The sequence below is a fragment of the Oncorhynchus gorbuscha genome, linkage group LG22 (assembly GCF_021184085.1).
Source record: "Oncorhynchus gorbuscha isolate QuinsamMale2020 ecotype Even-year linkage group LG22, OgorEven_v1.0, whole genome shotgun sequence".
NCBI lineage: Eukaryota > Metazoa > Chordata > Actinopteri > Salmoniformes > Salmonidae > Oncorhynchus > Oncorhynchus gorbuscha.
Window position 1 is genome coordinate 31,217,876 of NC_060194.1, and position 25,189 is coordinate 31,243,064.

The 25,189-nt window shown below is 40.7% G+C and overlaps 1 protein-coding gene across 2 annotated transcripts; it reads right to left on the bottom strand.

Annotated features, from left to right (window-relative positions):
- Positions 1–11,356: 11,356 nt before the first annotated feature.
- LOC124009597 (phospholipid phosphatase 3-like) lies at positions 11,357–23,286 on the bottom strand. 2 transcript variants are annotated; one of them, XM_046321535.1, is made up of 6 exons: positions 22,818–23,286; positions 16,758–16,912; positions 12,394–12,674; positions 12,113–12,170; positions 11,834–12,010; positions 11,357–11,666 (listed from the first exon to the last, which is right to left on the bottom strand). In XM_046321535.1, exons 1-6 carry the CDS (start codon positions 22,957–22,959, stop codon positions 11,538–11,540), a joined length of 942 nt encoding a protein of 313 aa, XP_046177491.1. In that variant the 5' UTR covers positions 22,960–23,286; the 3' UTR covers positions 11,357–11,537. The 2 variants fall into 2 exon arrangements, with proteins under 2 accessions (XP_046177491.1, XP_046177490.1); XM_046321534.1 differs by lacking the exon at positions 16,758–16,912 and adding an exon at positions 16,219–16,376 and having other exon boundaries at positions 22,818–23,283.
- Between the last annotated feature and the right edge of the window lie 1,903 nt (positions 23,287–25,189).

Here is a 25,189-nt window from a genome sequence, read left to right on the forward strand (position 1 = left end):
AATAGCCTTTTTAAAATGATAAACTTGGATTAGCGAACACAACATTGGAACACAGGAATGATGGTTGCTGATAATGTGCCTCTGTACGCCTATGTAGATATTCCATTCAAAATCAGCCGTTTCCATTTACAACATTAACAATGTCTACACTGTATTTCTGCTCAATTTAATGTTCTTTTAATGGACAAAAAAATAAGCTTTTCTTTCAAAAACAAGGACATTTCTTATTGACCCCAACTTTTTGAGCGGTTGTGTATGGTGTAGAACAGATGTGATTGTCTGTCAAGTAGAATAGGGAATTGTGTCAACTCTATTTATTACATCTCTATCTGCACATTCAGAATATTTCACTTCATTGCCCATGTATTTGTATTAGTTTTTCGATCCCCATTACTTCCTGCCAAGGGAGCAGCTACTCCTCCTGGGGTCCAAACAAGATTAAGACAATTACATCACCATTTTTTAAATGAAACAGTACATCATACAACACATTATTACGCCACTACTCTTCCAATAGATATCTGTAATACAAAATGTTTAATATCCCAATACAATCCCAATCACAACATCACAATATACTGTACAGAGTGAGCGTGTGTGTGTGTGTGCCTGTTTATGTCTCTTCACAGTCCGTGTTGTTCAGTAAGGTGTCGTTTTATATATTTTTTTAATGTTTTAATCTGATTGCTTGAGTTACTTCATGTGGAATAGAGTTTCATGTAGTCATGGCTCTATGTAGTACTGTGCGTTTCCCATAGTCTTTTCTGGTGTTGGGGGCTGTGAAAAGACATCATGACTTGTAGGGTATACATGGGTGTTCGAGCTGTGTGCTAGTTGTTTGAACAGACAGTTCGGTGCTTTCAACATGTCAATACCTCTCTCAAAGAGAGATGCAGTCATATCTCCTCTACTTTGAGCCAGGATAGATTGACATGCATGCTATTGATGTTAACTCTCCTTGTACATAAGTCTTTGATACTTAACTCTTTTTTTTCTCACCCAAGTGCCCAGCGTTTATTCCAGACCTTTCACATAAAACATTAATGGGCAACAAATACTCTAGTTAAAAAGGAAGGTTATGTAGGGAGATGGAAAGAGGTATAAAGTGTGTGTGTGCTCGTGGATGTGTTTATGTGTGCGAGGACGTACACTGACTACCCTCTCGTAGTCTGGTGCTGGTTGGTGTCTCATGGGTGAAGGCCTGTGATTCGTGCAGAACATGTTGAGTAGAGACCCACGTTGTAATGAGGTCACCTATCAGCTGTGTGCATACGTGTGTGTGTGTGTGGGGGGGTGGGGGTGTGTGAGGCCAGTTATCAGTCGAGGCAATGAGCGCCAACCCCCAATCTGTCAGAGGGAGGGATGGAGGGAGGGATGATTTCAGCAACATCTACAACTGACAGACCATATGAGAGATCTCGAATGGAGAAAATTATCTTCCTCACTTAGGTCTGCACTCTTCAAACAATGTACACTGGCTGCTGTTGTTCTTCTTCTCTTATCCCTTTAGCTCATTTGTTATGCTCGCTATCAGTGGAGTTTCATATCACATGTAACTTCTAATGGTTGGTGTATGTTGTTCCACTTTCCACATTTATAAGACCTCACATCAAAATAACAGCTCACACATTGTAAAATGCAGCTCAGAGAATGTAGCAGAGCCCCCTCAGCAAATCTCCCAATTTGTTTGTGTGATAGAAATAAACCGCTTCAGTCGTTTTAATTAATAACATTTGTGCTTTGCTTCAAGTTTCACATTTCAAGAGCAGAAGGGGGGGGGGGCTTTTGAATAACCAAACAAGAAAAATATAATCTTGAAATGCGACTTCAGAGGTGACCACAACAGTTCCACAGAGCTAACTGCATGTGAAGAATGCTGTCAGGGCAACACTCGACACAAAAATGCGACCGCACACATAATAGGCGTTAAATGACTGTGGGAAAACACGAACAACAAATGAGCCTCTTTGTTATAAAACTACATCTAAGAGATTCCATTATTAGTATGCTTAGGACTGTTGATGAAGAAATGGTTCTTTCTCTCAATGAAAGAAAACCATGAGGAGAATTCCCAGAAATGGCATGTCTGTCGTGGCCATATGTTTAAAAAGTACTGTGTATACAACCTCAAGCCAAACATTTAATTCCCAATAATTGCAACACATAAATGTTTATAAGAAAAAAAAGCCTTTTAGTGACCGTAACTGAAACAATAAAACACATTTGGTCAAAACAAAGAAAAAAACTTTAAGTCAAACATTTCACTTCAAATCATTGCAACACATATAGGTCCAACTTGCACACAGAGGGATTTCTGAAGCATCTATAAAGGCCTTATGAAGGGTTTATGAAGCCATTGAACCAGTAGTTCTCATCATAGTTGGACTAGTAATAAACCTTTACCATCTGAGCATAACGAAGGGGTTCAAGAAGGCTCCACATCACATTTCTGAATATCTATTAGACTCTTGGCCACTGTCTTCATCAGACAACGACATTTATGTAATTGAGATATGGAGTTCAGACACTGTAAATGCTTTCTTAATCTTCCTTTAACTATTATGACTTCTATGGCAGTAGTTTAAAAAAAAAAGATTAAAGAGACAGCCATGTTTGGTAGCAGTAAATAGTTGTGCGTCAATAGCGTTTCATCTCTCAGAGAAAAAGCTCCATGTTTGGTTTGTGTAACTTTCACTAGTGTTGTTTATAGAAACAGAGAGAGACAAAACTGACCTTGAGGTTTTAAGGCACTGTTACTGCTCAGGCCTCTTAGTCCTCAATTGTGCCAAGTATCTACTTAGAAAGACGATGGTGGGCAAATACCATAACTGGCAAGAGAATAGATAGCAATAACTATGCAGAACACACTTCTTTAGGGACATCAGGAAATGGTTGTGACTGAGTCACAACTAGAGTAAGGGAACACCCCCCTGAAATGGACAAAAATGAATGGGAAGTCATTGGCACTGGACAAACCATATACACGGTGTCCAATACCACTCAATTCGGCATTGTTTCGTTCAAAGTAGATTGCAAATGCCATATGGCAAATTCCAGGTGTAACACTTTAAAAATCCAACAGGTGGTGAGTGCGCTCCACCGTGGTTTTTCACATTGCAAATGCAACACAAGTCAAAATCCAAAAGTAAAATTTTGAAAAAGTGAAAAAAAATCAAAAACCTAGCACTCCCTAAAAAAAAAGTGCTTTCTGGACCGTTTTTTGAAATTCTTTTTTTTTTTTGTCAATTAATCACGTGTAAGAACTGTATGAATATACTTTTGTAAAACTTTATTATCATTCTTTTTTTATTTCTTTTTTTTAACTTGTGCATAAAGAATATGTTTTGTCCATTTGCAATATGATTTCATAGGAAGTCAAAGTCAAAAGTCACTTTTTTGGGGCCAAATGCCAAAAGAAATGTCCAAATGCAATATGAAAGATTTGAAAATGCCAAATCAGGATGTTATGTCCATTTGCTATTTACCATCATGAATTTGACATGCTCAAAAATACTGCAGAAATGCCAAATTGACTGGCCTGATGAACACAGGATGGCTGGGCAGTGATAGTTGCTCCTTTCCATCGCTCGTTGTGTTGATTTCATCATGTCCAATTGGTGATGTTTTTTTCACTGTTGAATCATATTGCAAGTGCATGTGCATTTACAATATGTTTCAATGGGCAGTTACCATCACAAATTTGGCATGCTCAAATGTCAAACTATACTTTGCTCAAACTATACTTTTGTCAATTTTTATTATCATCATTTATTTTTACTTGTGCATAGGCATATGTTTTGTCCATTTGCAATATGATTTCATAGGAAGTCAAAAGTAACTTTTTCTTTGGCCAAATGCCATAAGAAATTTGACGTGCTCAAAAATCCTGCAGAAATGCAAAATTGACTGGCCTGATGAACACAGGATAATATATAATAATAAATAATATATGCCATTTAGCAGACGCTTTTATCCAAAGCGACTTACAGTCATGTGTGCATACATTCTACGTATGGGTGGTCCCGGGGATCAAACCCACTACCCTGGCGTTACAAGCACCATGCTTTACCAACTGAGCTACAGAAGGACCACATAATTTGAGTCAATTGGAGGTGTACCTGTGGATGTATTTCAAGGCCTACCTTCAAACTCAAAAGAAATCAGCCAAGACCTCAGAACAAAAATTGTAGACCACAAGTCTGGTTCATACTTGAGAACAATTTCCAAATGCCTGAAGGTAACACATTCATCTGTACAAACAATAGTACACAAGTATAAACACCATGGGACCACACAGCCGCCATACCACTCAAGAAGGAGACACGTTCGGTCTCCTAGAGATGAACGTACTTTGGTGCAAAAAGTGCAAATCAATCCCAGAACAACAGCAAAGGACCTTGTGAAGATGCTGGAGGAAACAGGTACAAAAGTATCTATATGCACAGTAAAAACGAGTCCTATATCGACATGACCTGAAAAGCCGCTCAGCAAGGAAGAAGCCACTGCTCCAAACCCACCATAAAAAGCCAGACTACGGTTTGCAACTGCACATGGGGACAAAGATCGTACTTTTTGGAGAAATGTCCTCTGGTCTGATGAAAGAAAAATAACTGTTTTGTCATAATGACCGTCGTTGTGTTTGGAGGAAAAAGGGGGAGGCTTGCAAGCCAAAGAACACCATCCCAACCATGGGCTTTGCTGCAGAGGAGGGACTGGTGCATTTCACAAAATAGATGGCATCATGAGGCAGGAAAATTATGTGGATATATTGAAGCAACATCTCAAGACATCAGTCAGGAAGTTAAAGCTTGGTTGCAAATGTGTTTTCCAAATGGACAATGACCCCAAGCATACTTCCAAAGTTGTGGCAAAATGGCTTAAGAACAACAAAGTCAAAGTATTGAAGTGGCCATCACAAAGCCCTGACCTCAATCATATAGAACATTTTGTGGGCAGGCCTGACAAAGTGTGAGATCAAGGAGGCCTACAAACCTGACTCAGTTACTCTAGCTCTGTCAGGAGGAATGGGTCAAAATTCACCCAACTTATTGTGGGGAGCTTGTGTAAGGCTACACAAAACGTTTGACCCAAGTTAAACAATTTAAAGGCAATGCTACCAAATACTAATTGAGTGTATGTACACTTCTGACCCACTGTCAATGTGATGAAAGAAATAAAAGCTGAAATAAATCTCTACTATTATTCTGACATATCACATTCTTAAAATCAAGTGGTGATTCTAACTGACCTAAGACAGATAATTTTTACTAAGATCAAATGTCAGGAATTGTGAAAATCTGAGTTCAAATGTATTTGGCTAAGGTGTATGCAAACTTCCAACTCAACTGTATAAAAGCAACATACCATTAATAAGAAGGGGCTAGAAGCGCCTTATATGGTGAGCTTCCGAGTGGCGATGACAGGCAAGCCCCATACTATTGTGGAGGACTTAATTGTTCCTGCTGCCACGTATATGGCTGGAACAATGCTGGGGGGAAAGGCCCCCCAAAAAACTATACAGACAATATCTCCATCAAACAACACGGTTTCAGGAAGCATCAGTGACATGGCAGGAGAGGTTTTGAAACAATTACTGCTTCGCATACAAGCCAGTGAATTCTATGCGTTACAGCTGGATTGGTCAACAGACGTGGCGGGCCTGGTACAGCTCCTGGTATATGTCTGTTACGTTTCTGGGGGATCAATTAAGGAAGACATCCTCTTCTGCAAACCACTGGAAACCAGGGCAACATGAGATAATATTTTTAAAGTACTGGACAGCTTTGTGACATCAAATGGACTTTTGTGGTCAAGATGTGTTTGTATCTGTACTGATGGTGCAAAAGCCATGACAGGAAGACATAGTGGAGTGGTAAGGCGCGTGCAAGCAGTTGCTCCCGACGCCACTTGCGTACACTGCAGCATCCACTGCAGCATCCACCGCTCTTGTTGCCAAGGAAATGCCTGACAGCTTGAAAGACGTTTTGGACACCACAGTGAAAATGGTTAACTTTGTTAATGTAAGGGCCCTGAACTCTCGTGTATTTTCTGCACTATGCAATGTCATGGGCAGTGACCATGTAACACTTTTACAACATACAGAAGTGCGCTGGTTATCAAGGGGCAAAGGATGGCTGGGCAGTGATAGTTGTTCCTTTCCATTGCTCGTTGTGTTGACTTCATCATGTCCATTTGGTGATGTTCCTTTCACTTTTGAATCATATTGCAAATGCACAAAAGCTCCTTGCTGGCACTGCCAGATCTACAGTATAGTTAAGTTGCTCATACATTTGAGAATGGATTCTTCAGAGATTGAATAGTAGCCTATGGAACGACAATAGGGATTGAAGTTGTAACACTACTATTATTGTACGCTTTTAGGATCTCTTTCAGCTCTCGTCTTCCAATATTCACATTCTCTTATGGGAATGTACACATTTTCCAATGTGACATACTCACAATCATTGTCTATATTATTACAGTGTATCAATGTGACATACTCACCATCATGGTCTATATTATTACAGTGTATCACTGTAACATACTCACCATCATGTTCTATATGATTAGAGTGTATCACTGTAACATACTCACCATCATGGTCTATATTATTACAGTGTATCAATGTGACATACTCACCATCATGGTCTATATTATTACAGTGTATCACTGTAACATACTCACCATCATGTTCTATATGATTAGAGTGTATCACTGTAACATACTCACCATCATGGTCTATATTATTATAGTGTATCACTGTAACATACTCACCATCATGGTCTATATTATTACAGTGTATCACTGTAACATACTCACCATCATGGTCTATATGATTAGAGTGTATCACTGTAACATACTCACCATAATGGTCTATATTATTAGAGTGTATCACTGTAACATACTCACCATAATGCTCTATATTATTAGAGTGTATCACTGTAACATACTCACCATCATGGTCTATATGATTAGAGTGTATCACTGTAACATACTCACCATCATGGTCTATATTATTATAGTGTATCACTGTAACATACTCACCATCATGGTCTATATTATTATAGTGTATCACTGTAACATACTCACCATAATGGTCTATATGATTAGAGTGTATCACTGTAACATACTCACCATCATGGTCTATATGATTAGAGTGTATCACTGTAACATACTCACCATCATGGTCTATATTATTATAGTGTATCACTGTAACATACTCACCATCATGGTCTATATTATTATAGTGTATCACTGTAACATACTCACCATCATGGTCTATATTATTACAGTGTATCACTGTAACATACTCACCATCATGGTCTATATGATTAGAGTGTATCACTGTAACATACTCACCATCATGGTCTATATTATTATAGTGTATCACTGTAACATACTCACCATCATGGTCTATATTATTAGAGTGTATCACTGTAACATACTCACCATCATGGTCTATATTATTATAGTGTATCACTGTAACATACTCACCATAATGGTCTGTCATTTTAAAGTGTTCACTGTGGCATACTCACCAGCATGGTCTATATTATTACAGTGTATCACTGTAACATACTCACCATCATGTTCTATATTATTACAGTGTATCACTGTAACATACTCACCATCATGGTCTATATGATTAGAGTGTATCACTGTGGCATACTCACCATCATGTTCTATATTATTACAGTGTATCACTGTAACATACTCACCATCATGGTCTATATGATTAGAGTGTATCACTGTAACATACTCACCATCATGTTCTATATTATTACAGTGTATCACTGTGGCATACTCACCATCATGGTCTATATTATTAGAGTGTATCACTGTAACATACTCACCATCATGGTCTATATTATTAGAGTGTATCACTGTAACATACTCACCATAATGCTCTATATTATTAGAGTGTATCACTGTAACATACTCACCATCATGGTCTATATTATTACAGTGTATCAATGTGACATACTCACCATCATGGTCTATATTATTACAGTGTATCACTGTAACATACTCACCATCATGGTCTATATTATTATAGTGTATCACTGTAACATACTCACCATCATGTTCTATATGATTAGAGTGTATCACTGTAACATACTCACCATCATGGTCTATATGATTAGAGTGTATCACTGTAACATACTCACCATCATGGTCTATATTATTACAGTGTATCAATGTGACATACTCACCATCATGGTCTATATTATTACAGTGTATCACTGTAACATACTCACCATCATGGTCTATATTATTATAGTGTATCACTGTAACATACTCACCATCATGTTCTATATGATTAGAGTGTATCACTGTAACATACTCACCATCATGGTCTATATGATTAGAGTGTATCACTGTAACATACTCACCATCATGGTCTATATTATTATAGTGTATCACTGTAACATACTCACCATCATGGTCTATATTATTAGAGTGTATCACTGTAACATACTCACCATCATGGTCTATATGATTAGAGTGTATCACTGTAACATACTCACCATCATGGTCTATATGATTAGAGTGTATCACTGTAACATACTCACCATCATGGTCTATATGATTAGAGTGTATCACTGTAACATACTCACCATCATGTTCTATATGATTAGAGTGTATCACTGTAACATACTCACCATCATGGTCTATATGATTAGAGTGTATCACTGTAACATACTCACCATCATGGTCTATATTATTAAAGTGTATCACTGTGACATACTCACCATCATGGTCTGTAATTTTAAAGTGTTCACTGTAACATACTCACCATAATGGTCTATATTATTACAGTTGACCACTGTAACATACTCACCATCATGGTCTATATTATTAGAGTGTATCACTGTAACATACTCACCATCATGGTCTATATTATTAGAGTGTATCACTGTAACATACTCACCATCATGGTCTATATTATTACAGTGTATCACTGTAACATACTCACCATCATGGTCTATATTATTAAAGTGTATCACTGTGACATACTCACCATCATGGTCTGTAATTTTAAAGTGTTCACTGTAACATACTCACCATAATGGTCTATATTATTACAGTTGACCACTGTAACATACTCACCATCATGGTCTATATTATTAGAGTGTATCACTGTAACATACTCACCATCATGGTCTATATTATTAGAGTGTATCACTGTAACATACTCACCATCATGGTCTATATTATTACAGTGTATCACTGTAACATACTCACCATCATGGTCTATATGATTAGAGTGTATCACTGTAACATACTCACCATAATGGTCTATATTATTACAGTTGACCACTGTGGCATACTCATCCGCATGGTCTTTATTATTACAGTGTATCACTGTAACATACTCACCATCATGGTCTATATTATTACAGTCTATCACTGTAACATACTCACAATCATGGTCTATATTATTACAGTGTATCACTGTGACATACTCATCCGCATGGTCTTTATTATTATAGTGTATCACTGTAACATACTCACCATAATGGTCTGTCATTTTAAAGTGTTCACTGTGGCATACTCACCATCATGGTCTATATTATTATAGTGTATCACTGTAACATACTCACCATAATGGTCTGTCATTTTAAAGTGTTCACTGTGGCATACTCATCCGCATGGTCTTTATTATTACAGTTGACCACTGTGGCATACTCACCAGCATGGTCTATATTATTGCAGTGTACCACTGGGGACATGGGTTAAAAGCTGGAATGCACACTATTTCCCTTTCAGGATGTGAAGCACAGAACGGAACTCTACCATAGACTCTGGAACCTACGCCCAGATCTCACCCTCGCACGCAGTTGGAGAGAGCTGCTCCGCTTCACTATCAACTCCCCTGTAAGTTTCTTTATGCCTTTGTCGCAGTCAAAGTGAAGAAAGACATGAAAAAATATAGCACAAATACTCTTAACATAACAATGATATTTTTATTACACTGCACATATTTGATACACACATATGGCTTGCATTTTTATTGAAGAAAATACAAAAAGGACAATACAAAAATATTAAAAGGTTATTTTAATATACATGTATTGAAACTGTCTTTAAAAAAAGCAATTTTACAAAGTTTGAATACTCACAAAAGTTGTAATTTCACTAAATTACTTCTGGCAATCATTGCTTGTTTAAGCAGCACAATTACACAGGCATCGACACATCAAAAAACATAGTGGATATTTAATGAAAAGGTAGATAAATGATATTGTACAATTCTCTGATACATAAATTATCTAAAAAAATAAAACAGATATTGCTGTGTGGTTGAAATGACATGAAAGGACAGGATATACTGCGTTGTCACAGAGATGGGGTTATTTTTGTTGTTGATGCAGGTGGCACAGTATATGTGAATCATTACAAAATGTATCACAAAGCTATAAGAAAGTATAATTCCACAGTTTTCCTGTTTTTAATATAAACGTGTGTTGAAGCAGCCTCATAGTCACGATCTTCAACCTGAAGCATTTATGACAAGACACACCAACTCACTCAAATATGGACATGACGTTCATATACTGGCACATGACAGACACACACATACACACACACTCATGGCAGTGCACACACACTCACTCACAGTCACTCTGTCCTAACACTTGTGAGTAGCCATCTGGCACACACACAGTTATTTAATTACAGGGCTCAGTGGAGGCTCATCCCAACCAGCAGAAAGAGACCCACCTGTCTATCTACTGTACACACTATTACACCTCCATTACCTATAACTACACTTCTATACAAACTACATGTCAGGAGACCTAAAAGCTGATTTTAATACAAAGCTTTACAAAAAAAGCTTCACTTCAGTTCATTCAAGTGGTGACAATCAAATCAAATATCGAGTTTGGATATAGTGCTATAGCTCGACTATATAACAAAGATTATTTGTAAAATAAACATCCTTCCTGTAATCAAGGAATTTGTTTCTGTTCATGCGTTTCTGTCATAGGCAGAATTATGAGCCTGGATCCATGTTGCCTGAAGTTATCAGACCAAGTCAATCTGTAGAGCAGCAGGTTCCATGGAGACCTTCACTAATGAAAGCACGATAGAGAAACAGAGTTCTCCAGATAGGAATTGAGAGCCGTGCTCCCCACGTTCTTCCACATTCACATGTCAGATGAGATGGTGAGCAACATGGGCGTTGCTGGCTGTTCAAAAGGCACGTGTGTGTGTGTGTGTGTGTGTGTGTGTGTGTGTGTGTGTGTGTGTGTGTGTGTGTGTGTGTGTGTGTGTGTGTGTGTGTGTGTGTGTGTGTGTGTGTGTGTGTGTGTGTGTGTGTGTGTGTGTGTGTGTGTGTGTGTGTGTGTGTCTGTGTCTTTGTGTGTGTACACAACTCTCCTCTTTTTTCAAATGTTTTCCAGTTTATTATTCCTCTGTGCCTTACAGACATTCTTTGGCTGGTTGTAGAATGTATCCAGTACAGACCAGTAGATGAAGTAAGTGATCTTTAAAACCTACAGCGGTAGGTAGCTGTACTCTAGTGGTCTGTACTATGCCATGGTGAGGTGGTTGCTCCTCTCTCTGATGTCTGTCATTGGGTTGGTTGGGTTCTTTACTGGGGTCACTGGTAGAGCTGAACTCCTGCCTCTGGGCTTGAACAGGTCAGATACAAAAAACACCTGGAGGATAGGAAAAAACGAGATTTATTTTGGAATATTGTCAATAATCAATTATATAGTAAAAACAGACATGTTATTGATACAGACTGCATAACTGTATTATGTATATAGTTTGTATATTCAGTACTATATCATCCTATGTAGTAAGTCATAGTTATAGTACTTACTATGCAGTAAGACACCAAGGCTCCCTGTGCGAAGCCAGCCAGGACGTCTGTGGGGTGGTGCTTGTGGTCGGAGACACGGGACAGGCCGGTGTAGAAAGACATCATGATGAGGGTGAACTGGGTCAGGGGGCGCAGGAGACGGGCTCCACGCCAGGTGAACCTGGACTGCAGGTAGAACTGGGAGGACCGGACAGAGGGGAAATTAATCAACACAGGGGGACAAGTAGAGGTGTGTGTGTGTGTGTGTGTATTTGGCTAAGACACATAACAGTAACTCACCACCAGATACAGCATGGTGTACATGGAAAAGGATGCATGGCCAGAGAAGAAGGACTTCCTGAAAAGGAGAGAATAAACGTGTTAATACAGTGTTGTTGTTACTCTCCAGGTATGCCTTTCTCCTGGGTATTGAACTAAGCATTCACTTTGCATGAAATATAACCAGTATCACTTTAAACTAAGCATAACTTATACATTTCTTTATAGAGCATTCATAAAGTCTTCATAAGCACTACATAGATGTTTCACAATCACAATGGAGTCATGTCAGAGTAATGTACCTGGCCTCCTGGACTTTGCTCTCGGGCCCATGACACTGGTAGTCTGTGATGTAGCCCAGGGAACAGTTAATGGTGGACCAATCGGGCTTGCACACGTCCAGGAAGTGGGGACGCATGCGGCCCACCGACACCTTGGCGATGTCCGTGAATGATTGGCTGACTGCACAGCCAAAGATGAACACGCCCACCTGCTTGTAGAGGGCGGAGATGTAGGGGTTCCCTACGAAGGACTTGGAGCCCTCGTTCAGGTAGTGAATCCTATAGCTCTCCCCAATGATGATCTGATGGGGGAAGGAACAAGGAGAGGATATGGTCATGTAATCGACAGTACAAGATGGCCGCTGTGGCAGTGAAATGGTAGTTAATGGACCCGGAGTCTATGGCGGCCATTTTTGTAGATTACATGACTTTATCTCTCACCAGTGATGATCTGACAGGAGGGATCAAGGAGAAGATACAGAAATACACATACCTCTGCATGTATATATGGCTCATCAGTCAGGTCATCTACAAATATGGCTGCTGTAGACCTGGGGCAGTCAAATGACTGCTAGTATAGCATACAGTTACTGTATGTTCTCTGTTCCATAGTAGTTATGAAGATACTTTTCCTATGTCAACAAAACTGAACCGCGTATTCATTTCCTAAATATACCATGTGATAGAGTATCAGACATCCAATACACACTTGGAATTCAGTAAATCACAGAGGGTAAAACAGGTGAGACAGATCAGAGAGTAGAGAGGGACAATATTAGGAGTAATCAGAATGCGATATGAACAGTGACATCAATACTGTGAACTTGCCTTGTGTGAGGACAAAAAGCTTTACATCTAAGACATGCAAATGTTTCTGTTTGTTCTTGAGGAAAACATCCATAAAAACACTACAGATCAAACCCTTGGTCTGTACCATTAACATCAAAAACTAAATGCATAACTTTCAGTATAGCTACAGTATGTGAGGGTGAGTAAGTATGTGAGTTGTGGACAGCACATGCAGAGGTTTTCAGTGGATAAATAAACAAATGTAGACTGGACTAGAGGATGTGGACTGGACTCCAATAATTCACTAAAGCTGTTCAAGTTCAAATGCCTTTCCCTTCCCCACACCAGTCTAATCCACCTCCTGGTCACTAACAAATGAGAGAGAGGGAGTGAGTGGGGATAGAAGGAGAGAGATGGAGAATTAGAGAGGGAGGGAGTGAGGAGAGCCGTGAGAGAGAGGGAGGGAGAAAGAGAGTGAGACAGGAGGGACGGACAGAGGGGTAGAGAAGATTAGAGAGAGGAAGGGAGAGAGGGAGAGAACAGTGAGGGAAGAAGAGCAGGGGAGAGAGAGAGGGAGAGAGAGGGAGAGAGAGATAAAGAGGGAGGGGTGAGAAGGATTGAGTGGGGAGAGAAGAAAAGAGGGGGAGAGAGAGGGAAGGAGAAAAGGAGGGAAAAGGTAGAGGAATTTAGAAGGGAATGAGAAAGGGAAGTATGGAGAGAGGGAGAGGGAGGGAGGGAGAAAAGGTAGAGGAATTGAGAAGGGAATGAGAACGGGAAGTAGGGAGAGAGAGGGAGAGGGAGGGAGGGAGAAAAGGTAGAGGAATTGAGAAGGGAATGAGAAGGGGAAGTATGGAGAGAGAGGGAGAGGGAGGGAGAAAAGGTAGAGGAATTGAGAAGGGAATGAGAACGGGAAGTAGGGAGAGAGAGGGAGGGCGGGGGCAGCACTTCTGGTTTTAATCAGGAGAAACGCTGAGCTAGGCGACATGGTGTCCAGATTTGGCCAGAGCAGGCTCACATCAGGGGCTAGTTAGTCTTCCACCTCACCAACTGACTTGTTTTCGCAGGGCTCTGATTTCACTAGTGGATGTCTGGGTGTTTTCTTGTTAGTATCTCGGTTTCATCGCAAAATTCTTGTCTAGGCGAAAAAACGTCTCTCTTTAAAAAAAAACACATTCCTTGGGGAAAAAGTCCTATAGGGAGATTTTACTAGCTGATAACATGTATGTTTTTCTTTTTTCTTTCTTCTTTCTTTCTCTCCACCTTGGAGCCCTTCAGAGCCTGGCTGATCCAACTCAGCTGCTTCATGGGAGAGAAAATAATACATCTGGTTCTCATTGTGTGACAACTGAGAGAAGATGAACTATGTGAATGAAACAGCTTTGTAGTAACTTTATGTAACTGTTACAGTTGTAACCTCAGAGATATTCAAAGGGGGGAAGAGGTTGTCTCATAAATGTCTAGTCGTCTCACAAATGATAAAAAGTAGACTCGTACACTCCCAGAGTTGTTTTTCTTTCCAGAGATCTTTTTTACGCCGTGCCAATTTCAAGGGACACAGCCTCTATGCCTTTAATTTAAGACAGGCAGCTTCTCTCTCCGCTTTATCCGAGGGGCAACGAAGCATTAAATGACCTAATGCTAAGAGTTTTCCAAGAGTTCAAGAAAGTCTAAGGCCAGCCAAAAGGCTCTGGGCCTCTGGGGAACATGGAATTTAACGTCACGTTCAGAATGAGCCTACAGCTCTTCTCCTGTGCCATCCACCACATTTCCAGGCCTGTGAATTACAGCGTTTGACCGAACAACCATTGCGTCAACCATAATTACACAGGCCCAGGGAGATCCTTCTCACCATGCAAACCAATCCAATCGCCTCAACCCCTGACTGGGTCTGTTCAGTGGAATTCAACCTTACAGAAGGTTGAGGATAGAAATGTCTTGAGTAGAGCAGCATACATGATCATCTGACCCTATTCTAGAGGACAGGGAAGCATGTCTGTTCTAGATAATCTATTACTATCTGAAAGTTCTTGAACGTTGCACTCCAAAGAATGCAACCCAGAGGTTAGACTTCTCTTCAGTGAGAGGCAGCCCTACACCAGCAACAGACCTTCAGTCATCTTATAGTAAACAGCAACAGCCTGATCCATTTAACACTTCAACCCTCTAAACTCTTTTATAACACGTTCAACACTGGAACCATCTTAATCACACCAATCAAGATAAAACTAACAGCAAAACCAACTGGCGAATGTCGATTCTGATTTGCTCTTATCTAGTGCTACTCACAACACTAAAAGGCCTGACAGGTCTGGAAAACCATAGTCAATAATGCTGCTTTTCAACTGCAACACGAGTGTTACACGAGTGTATACACCCTTATGATATACTAGGGAAATTGTTTCTGTAGCTAGGTCTGGCAGTGAAGGGCAGAATCAACAACCGGTGCATAATCAAAACCGTTGCTTTGTGAGAAGATATTATTAAAGTTCACAGTTCGCCATTGTTATGCAAATGCTGGCTGAAAAGTACCAGTGGCCCATTTAGACACGGATACCGGCCCACGTTGATGGAAACAGAAAAGTCTGAGCCTTTTGGGTAAAACACTGAGGTAAATCCTGTATGGAAATGCACCATAAGATACTAATTCCGCAATCTGTCAGTGAGCATGTAGGCACTCAGAGAAAGTTCAACTTTGAATGAAGTGTATTGGCATGGTGGTCAAATAACGAACAAACTTGATCCTTGAAAAACATCCACTAGACATGATAGTTCAAAAGTGACTCGATCTGTGGTAACATTTAGTTGACGCATAGTACAGTGACTGGGACACACAGTGGGTGGCCCAGTAGACACACAGTACAGTGAGTAGGTGACGGTGTACACTGCTGAGACAATGAGGTGAAAAGTCGGGTGAACATACATTAGTGAGTAGCCTGAATCCCAGATCTGTTTGTGCTGTCTTGACAACTCCAATGCAAACTCTTATACATAAGAGTTGGCCAACACAGAACAAACTGAACTGGGACTGGGGCTAATTAGCGAGTTAGAGTGACTTACAGAAAGGATGGTGATAAGAATGCCAGCAGCAGAAAGCACAGCGTCGCTTATGGTGTCTCCGTGTTTGGCCGCGTACTTGATGGACTCATCGTTGCAGTAAAAGCCTCGGTGGTAGGGCTGTACAGCACTAGTCTCTATGATCAGGAAAGGCAGGCCGGCTATGTACACACAGCAGCGGTGAGGCAAAGAGAGAAAAGAAGGAGAGGAAGAGAGAGACAGAGAACGAGAGGGTCAATAAGGGGCTCCTAGAGGAGTGTCCACAGGTAGATGGCACAGCGATGGACAGACAGGGAATATGGGGGTCTCACTTCTCACTCTAAATGTATTTTGGCCCAATGGAATCCCCTACTGACCTTGGTCTGTTTCTGCTATAGCCAACTGGCATGACTAGAAAGGTGATCCCCAACTCGTAAATGTTAGGAAGCTACAAGAGTGTACGGACATGTTTATATAGCCATTTGGTGCCTGGGTGAAGTTGGAGTGAGTCCCCTGTATGTGTTCCCTGTCCCTCCTGCTGCGGCGCCATGCTAAAGACTTACGGAGGTGACGGGCACAGTGAACCCGACAGCTACCAGGGCAGCGGTGGGCACCGTGCTGCTCTTATAGGACAGACTGATGCTGCTGGCATTGCAGAACAAGCCCCTCCGGTGGGGCACGATGGGAAACTTGTGCAGAAAGGCAGCAAAGAGTATCACTGCACACAGACAGACACACAAGAGCTGGGGTCAGCCCATGTATTCTAACTGGCATACAAACACACCACACACACACACACACAACCTGTATTTCTGCAGTTAACCCACAACACTCACACAGCAAACACAGAAAGACACACCCACACACTTACCAGTGGCGGACAAATACACTTGCATGGGCTCTGGAAGGGAACTGTTGTTATGCAGTTGTCATCATAACATTGATCAACGTTTTCTTCACACAAACCTCAGCTTATAACGTTGTACAATTGTGTAATATGAAATGATACAGTGATCAAAATTGGACCTGTACCATGTTCAATTTGAGGAAAATATCAAGGGGACATGTCGGCTGCAGCAAATAATCGACCAAATATCCGTTTAAGTGATAGAGCCTCTCGTTCTACCATCAGATAACCCATGGACATCCTGTTGTTGCTATCTCTGTGTACTGAAATGACCCGGCCATTGACAATATTAACTTAATAACAGCAACTCCTGGAAAATGTAATAAACAAAATGACATTTACTGACATGGCAGCCAAGAAAGGGAAAGATCTGTCATTATTAGAATCTGTAGCACCCATCACACCATGAATAACCAACATCAAACAGAGGCAGCTAGTACTAAAAGGGTTGGATGGTATCCATCACAGATAACTAAAGTGGAACAAAATGGGGGCGCTATCAGTCTTCAACCTCTTCCTTCCTCTACCAGAAAACAGCCTTTCAAGGATGAGACTTAAAGGTGCCTGAAGGGTGTTTTTGTCAAATCTAATTAGCGTCTTTGGCTACTTTTAGAGGTAAAAGAGCTTATACATTTATTTTACAACAAACAAATAACAAACATATTGGATGAGAAAATAAAATGTAGGCCAAGGGGAAAAGTGGTACCCAGGAGAGTCCAACCCCCTGACAGAAAACATACTCTCTCTCTCTCGATCACATCAAAGTGGACCTTTACTGATGTTTGACGCTTTGAAGTGAACCTCTTGAATAATTCTGAAAAGTATGAATACAAAAGAAAAACAAACATTGGCTCTCTCTCTGGGTATAGACTGAGGCCAGGTTGGGAGGGAAGGTCAAACTGGGGGTGCTGGCCTGGGTGCTGCAGAGCTGAGGCAGGGGGCTTGATGTCTACCAACCCAAAATGTCAACACACACCTCAGTATGCTTGTCTCCACTTGCCCTGCTCCAAGCTGCCTGAGCTTTGAAGTCCCAGCTGGAAACAGCTCATGTTACAGGCCAGTCTCTCTGCCTGATGGGAACCCCAGACCCTAACCACTCCTCCACTGGCCTCCCTCCCTCACATCCCAGAATCAACACGATTCACATTATTACTGTTACTTTTTTTACTATTACTATTCAAACAAATACCCTGACAGGAGCAACAATAAACCAGAAGACCATTTTAAGCTACTGTAGGTGTTTTCAGAGGTGTTAGAGCTGTAGCAGAGAGAAAACCTACTTTAAGTACCATCCGATCTTGACTGTCTAATCCGCTGGGCCTTTTTCATGGCCCTTGTGATGGGAGGGAATCAGCAGGCATTCCTCTCACAGCACAGTGCTTGGCAGCTTGGGACCGCTGCTTGCTGATGATGTAGGCAGTGGTGGAAAAAGTATCCAACTGTCATACTTGAGTCAAAGTTAAGATTCCATAATAGAAAATGACTCAAGTAAAAGTGAAAGTCACCCAGTCAAATACTACTTGAGTAAAAGTCTAAAGTATTTGGTTTTAAATATACTTAAGTATCAAAGTAAATGTAATTGCTAAAATATACTGTATCAAAAGTAAAAGTAAATGTATGAAAATAATAATAATAAATAAAATCCTTATATTAAGCAAACCAGACAGCACAATTTTCTTGTTTTAAAAAATGTACATATTGCCAGGAGAACACTCCAACACTGAGACATAATTTACAAATGAAGCATTTGTGCTTAGTGAGTGCGCCAGGCTGGCGAGTACAAATGAGAGCAAGTTAAATAAAAGGAAATTGAGATGTTACAAAGTCTGTTTTTCCCATGATTCAGCTGTGTTGTCTTGCCCCGAGGCCCCCAAACCTGACATCCCATGCCACCAGACAGTGCAGCATCAGCATTCTGCAAGACATCTTGGGATTTCCCGTTTTACTCGCTTCACACAAGCGAGGGAAAACTAGTGCCCCGCTGGTTGCCAAGAACAACACCAGCCGAGAGGCGCATGTCTAATGCATTAGCTAGCATGAGTGAGCAGGTAGAATCTTCTTTTACCAAAATCAAAATGGTGGTCTATTTATTATTTGGCTTTTCTATCATCGTAGCGGATTACTTTAAAGCCCCAGTAAGGTATAACCAAACAACTTCCTCAAAGTGATGACTTAGTACTCAAACTTTGCTTTATTTTCTCTCATGGAAAATTGGAAGCGAGAAACATTTACCTTGAGCTTATTGGGTTATAAGAATTCTTAAGCACGCCCATGGGACTTTTTAAAATTACAGTTTGTGGCGTCAATTCCACTATGGAAACTACAATCAATGTTTGGAACAGGCAAATAGAGGCTTGCATTGAATGTATTAAATTCCACCATATTTTGGGGGCATTTACCATAACACCAGTTGCTGAAGCTAAAATAAACAGACACATTTTCCACTTGCTGCCAATGCTCGTCCCACTGACATACTTAGTGTATACTACATGTATGATAGAGTATATACAGATGCCCTTGTTTTTACTTGTACCATTGTGTGCATGGCAGGCAGTACCCCCACAGAAACTACTCCCTGTCTGTCTGGTCATGGTGCGGTGGGCAAACCCTTCCACAGACTGCTGGGAGAGGGGAACGGAGGGGAAAAGATCACATTTGTGTTGAATTGTGGTTGCCAAAAATATTTGTGATGAATGCTTAATGTGGCAATCAGCAGCTGAAACAATAACAAAGGCCCTCCCAGCCACTGTTTTGTTAAAAAGCTGGGGGATGGGGCTGGAGAAATGTAACCACTCTCAAATTCATAGCCAGTGCTATTGATGCAAGGACTGACTATCCATGATTTCAAAATTATAGTTTTAATCATGTTTTGAGACTATACAGTGTTTATTTACATTTACTTTGTTTACAAACATTGTAGAAAAACATCTGTATATTTTGGGTTCTCACGGAGTGTGACAGTTGAACTAAGCTAATGAGGCATTTACAAGTTATATTCTTCAAAAATAAAAACACATTCAGTGCATTCGGTAAGTGTTCAGACCACTTGACTTTTTCCACATTTTGTTACATTACAGCCTAATTCTAAAATAGTTTAAATCGCTTTTCCCCCTTATCAATCTACACACAATATCCCATAATGACAAAGCAAAAACAGGTTTTTAGAAATGATTGAAAATGTATAGAATAAAATATGACCTATTCAAAAGTATTTCAGACCCTTTACTCAGTACTTTGTTAAAGCACCTTTGGCAGTGATTATAGCCTTAAGTCTTCTTGCGTATGACGCTACAAGCTGGGCACACCTGTAATTGGAGAGTTTCTCCCATTCTTCACTGCAGATCTACTCAAGCTTAGTCAGGTTGAGTGGGGAGCGTTGCTGCACAGCTATTTTCAGGTCTCTCCAGAGATGTTAGATTGGGGGCCCTGGCTGGGCCACTCAATGACATTGAGACTTGTCCCGAAGTCACTTCTGCATTCTCTTGGCTGTGTGCTTAGGGTCGTTGTCCTGTTGGAAAGTGAACCTTCACCCCAGTCTGAGGTCCTGAGCGCTCTGGAGCAGGTTTTCATTAAGGATCTCTCTATACTTTGCTCCGTTCATCTTTGCCCCGATCCTGACTAGTCTCACAGTCCCTGCCACTGAAAAACATCCCCACAGCATGATGCTTCCACCACCATGCTTCACCGTAGGGATGGTGCCAAGTTTTCTCCAAACGTGACACTTGGCGTTTAGACCAAAGAGTTCAATCTTAGTTTCATCAGACCAGATAATCTTGTTTCTCGTGGTCTGAGAGTCTTTAGGTGCCTTTTGGCAAACTCCAAGCAGGCTGTCTTGTGCCTTATACTGAGAAATGGCTTCCATCCTTCCACTCTACCGTAAAGGCCTGATTGGTGGATTGCTGCAGAGATGGTTGTTTTTCTGGAAGGTTCTCCCATATCCACAGAGGAACTCTAGAGCTCTGTCAGTGACCATCGGGTTCTTGGTCACCTCCCTGACCGAGGCCCTTCTCCCCTGATTGCTTAGTTTGGCCAGGCGGCCAGCTCTAGGAAGAGTCTTGGTGGTTCCAAACATCTTCCATTTAAGAATGATGGAGGCCACTGTGCTCTTGGGGACCTTCAATGGTGCAGACATGTGTTGGTACCCTTCCCCAGATCTGTGCCTCGACACAATCCTGTCTCGGAGCTGTATGAACAATTCCTTTGACTTTATGGCTTGATTTGTGCTCTGACCTGCACTGTCAACGGTGGGAACTTAAATCATGTCCAAACAATTGAATTTACCACAGGTGGACTCTAGTTTTGTTTTTGCAAACATTTCTAAAAACCTGTTTTCGCTTTGTCATTATGGGGTATTGTGTGTAGATTGCTAAGGATTTTATTTGATTTAATCCAATTTAGAATAAGGCTGTAATGTAACAAGGCACTGCATTTCTGCATTTGCAGGGCAATAGAGAGACAGAGAAGTTTGTTGACAGGAGAACCTCTACTGACCTGAGATAACCTTATCAGAGACTATTTCTACTGAACAGTTGTGGGGTAAGAAGTGGCCATAGATGTCTTCTGGGACACAGTCAACTCAGCCAGTAACCCTGTAGAAGTTGAATACTACATCTTCACCACAGAGTACATACATACATACATTCAACCTCCATGTATTATACATCTCAACCCACCAAAGGAATAATACTGTCAAACTGTCAAGGGGTAAAAATGACTGGTCTCTGAAATGCATTTCACAACACCTTGTACTGTAGGCGTTGTGTCAAGTCACCAGCAGATCAAAGACTACTAGGGCTTGGATCAGAAGACTTATTAGGGTCTTTCTTGGAATGACTGATTCATTCACCTTTGAGCTGTTTGGCACTTCCCCACCTTAGTGTTTTTGAGTCTGGTAAGGAATCATTCACTCCTCGCTCAGAAAAAGAAGAGAGAGAGAGAGAGAGAGAGGGAAATATATGGCACCCAGAACATTAGCTGAACATATGGCTGACCTTGTAACACACACACACACACACACACACACACACACACACACACACACACACACACACACACACACACACACACACACACACACACACACACACACACACACACACACACACACACACACACACACACACACACACACACACACACACACACACACACACCAGATGTCACTTCAATAGAATTCCTGGCTTGTGGCATGTGAGACATTCTGTAAAATATCAAAACAGTCCAAATGAGTGCAACAAGTAAAAATATATTATTACAACCCTCTTGTAGCAATTTATCAATGACCCTTTCCCATTTGCATTGTGGGCAATGGCATTCAAATAACAAATATTGTCATGAGAAATCATTGCCTTTCTAAAGGGGAGAAAAATGTTTCAAATATGTATATATATTTAAATAAAAAAGATATATATATCTGTATCTTGGATAAAGAATGATGTTGCTCAGAGATTGCTTGGATTAATTATTATTATAATAGACTGACAGTTTCTGGACTTGACATAATTATGGAATTAACACTCTAGCTCGACTATGATGACAAACTAACATTGTCCCAGAACACTATGCTGCTTATTAACATGAATAACATCATTAATGAAAACAATACAACATATGATAATTCGCATAACCAGATTTTATGCAAATAAAAAACATGTTGACTCACTTCACATCCGAAAATCATTAAACATCTATAGAAATGAAAGGCAGAAAATCTCACCTAAAAACAAGCAGACGAGATCCATACCGACGAGCAACTTTCTCCTGCTGTTGTCTTTACAGTTGTTGTTATTCCGGGAAGAGCTTCCTCCATTCCTTGTCTCTGGTGCCATTGTCTTCTCATAAATTAAACAGCGTTGCATTTATAGGCCCCTTGAATGGTTTTCCAAATTAAAGAAAGAAAGCGTGGCAAAGTTGCAGCCTGCAGTCCCGTTAACTTCTCCTAGTCAGTTATTGAGTTACCATCAGCTGAGAGAAATAGTTTTCCATATATTGTGCTGATAAATTCAAATGAGATATGTCGGTTTTTCTGATAGCAATGTTGACCTTCAAGTTAACTGCAAGGGTTTATTTATTTCTCGTTTATTCTGCTCGTTCTGTGTTCTTTCGTTGTTGAGCCAGCTTCTAATAATCCTTGAGGACCACGGAAGGTTTAGTTGCGCTCCCACCTTCGGTGTCCGCCTCCTACAGGACCCACGGACCTCCCCCTACAGCCAGTAATGATGGGCATTCCGGCTCTTTTCAGTGAGCCGGCTCGTTCGGCTCAGCTCACCAAAAAGAGCCGTCTCTTTTGACTCCCAAACGGATCTTTAAAAAAAACATGTTTTGTATTTTTTCAAGTCAAACAGTTTGCCAAAGTTGGACTATGATTGGTGTCAAAACAATTCTAATTAAATAAAATCATACTCTACCTTAACCACAATGTATTTAAAAATGCATTGGCTTGTTATGAAAAAAAAACGCTATTAAACATTTGCATTTAAAGTATAACTTTTTAATGTATATAAACAAAGTGCATATAAATGTAACAATTCAAAACGAAAACAATCTGAACAGCATAATAATAGAATATTGCACCACATCAAAGAAAAATAAATAACAATGTGCAAAACTGCAGCATCCCAACATGAAACTTTCTGTCCATTGATGAACATAGTGTTTCCATCAACTCTGTCACATGTCCTGTGGTTACATTTGCTTCTCTCTGGCGGCTGGCTGTGATTCGCTGCAGACCCTTACACAGGAGTATCATTTGAGGCTGTCACATAGCTGAAAAGACAGAACAGTACAGTAACTCAGGTTCATGTTTTGTCTACTGATATTACATTCTCATCTTCTGCTCATATACATATATAATACTGGATTAAATAATGATGTAGTAATAACTGCTTACTGTACTTCTCTCCACTGATCTCCACAGTAACCTGCTCAAAGGGTTCCAGGACTCCTCCTCCACTACCTCCCATTCCTCTTGGGTCAGAGCATCAACGGGTGCATTGACAATGGCCAGGGTAGAGATGATGGCATCCTTTGACTCAAGAAACCTCTTCAACATATAAAATGTTGAATTCCACCTTGTAGTGCAGCCTCGTTCAGGCCTCTGCTCAGGCATCCCCATCTGGCGTTGTGTAGACTTTAGGTTTTCAGCACCTACTGTGCTCCAGTGGAAGTATTCCACAGCTGATTTCACTTTGTCCACAGTGGGCTTCATCTCCTTCAGAACATCTCTTACAATCAGGTTGATTATGTGGGCAAGACATGGATGATGGGTCCATTTAAACATGTTCATGGCTTTGGTTATGTTAGCTGCATTGTCGCTAACACAACAGACCACTTTTCCATCTACTTGCCATTCTCTGACCACTCAACAGTTCCTCTGCCAAGTTCTCTGAGGTGTGTCTGTCGCTGAACTCAAAGCAGTCAACTAGACATCGTAAAATCTTCAATGAAGTGACATGTAACTGACATGTAAGAAGTGGTTATTCTTGATGTCCAGCAGTCAGTGGTAAGACAAACTGCAATAGCTTTTTGGACTCTTTCCCACACTGAAGCCTGTGTGCTCTTGTACAGTTGTGGAATACGTGATTTTGAAGGTTTTTCCTGCTTGGAATAGTGTACATTGGATTTAGACTATTGCTATAATTTCCCCCAAAAAACCGCTGTCCTCCACGATCGAAAATGGCTGGAAATTGGTAGCGATCATTTTAGCCAGTGCAATATCAATCTGGCCTTGTTTTGCTACAGACATAGACTTTGGCATAAACTGGCCCATAGAAGACTACAATGCTGTGGGTCATGGAGCAGGCCTGCTTGACTGAGTGGATACATCTCCACGTGTGGAGGTGCTGGCTCCACCATTATCACTAGCAGGCCCGCTAGTTTCTCAAAGCTCCGCTACAGCTAGCTTCAGTCGGGTGCACAGTTCACATATGCCGGTGTAGGTTGTGCATAGAACAGGCTTTGACATGTTGTGGTAAATTCTACACTGTGCCATAACATTGTCTACATTATTCAAATGCATCCAAATGCTACTGTGATTCAGACTAATTTTCCAGCTGTTGTTTTCACAGCTGTCCTTCCTCTCTCTCCTTG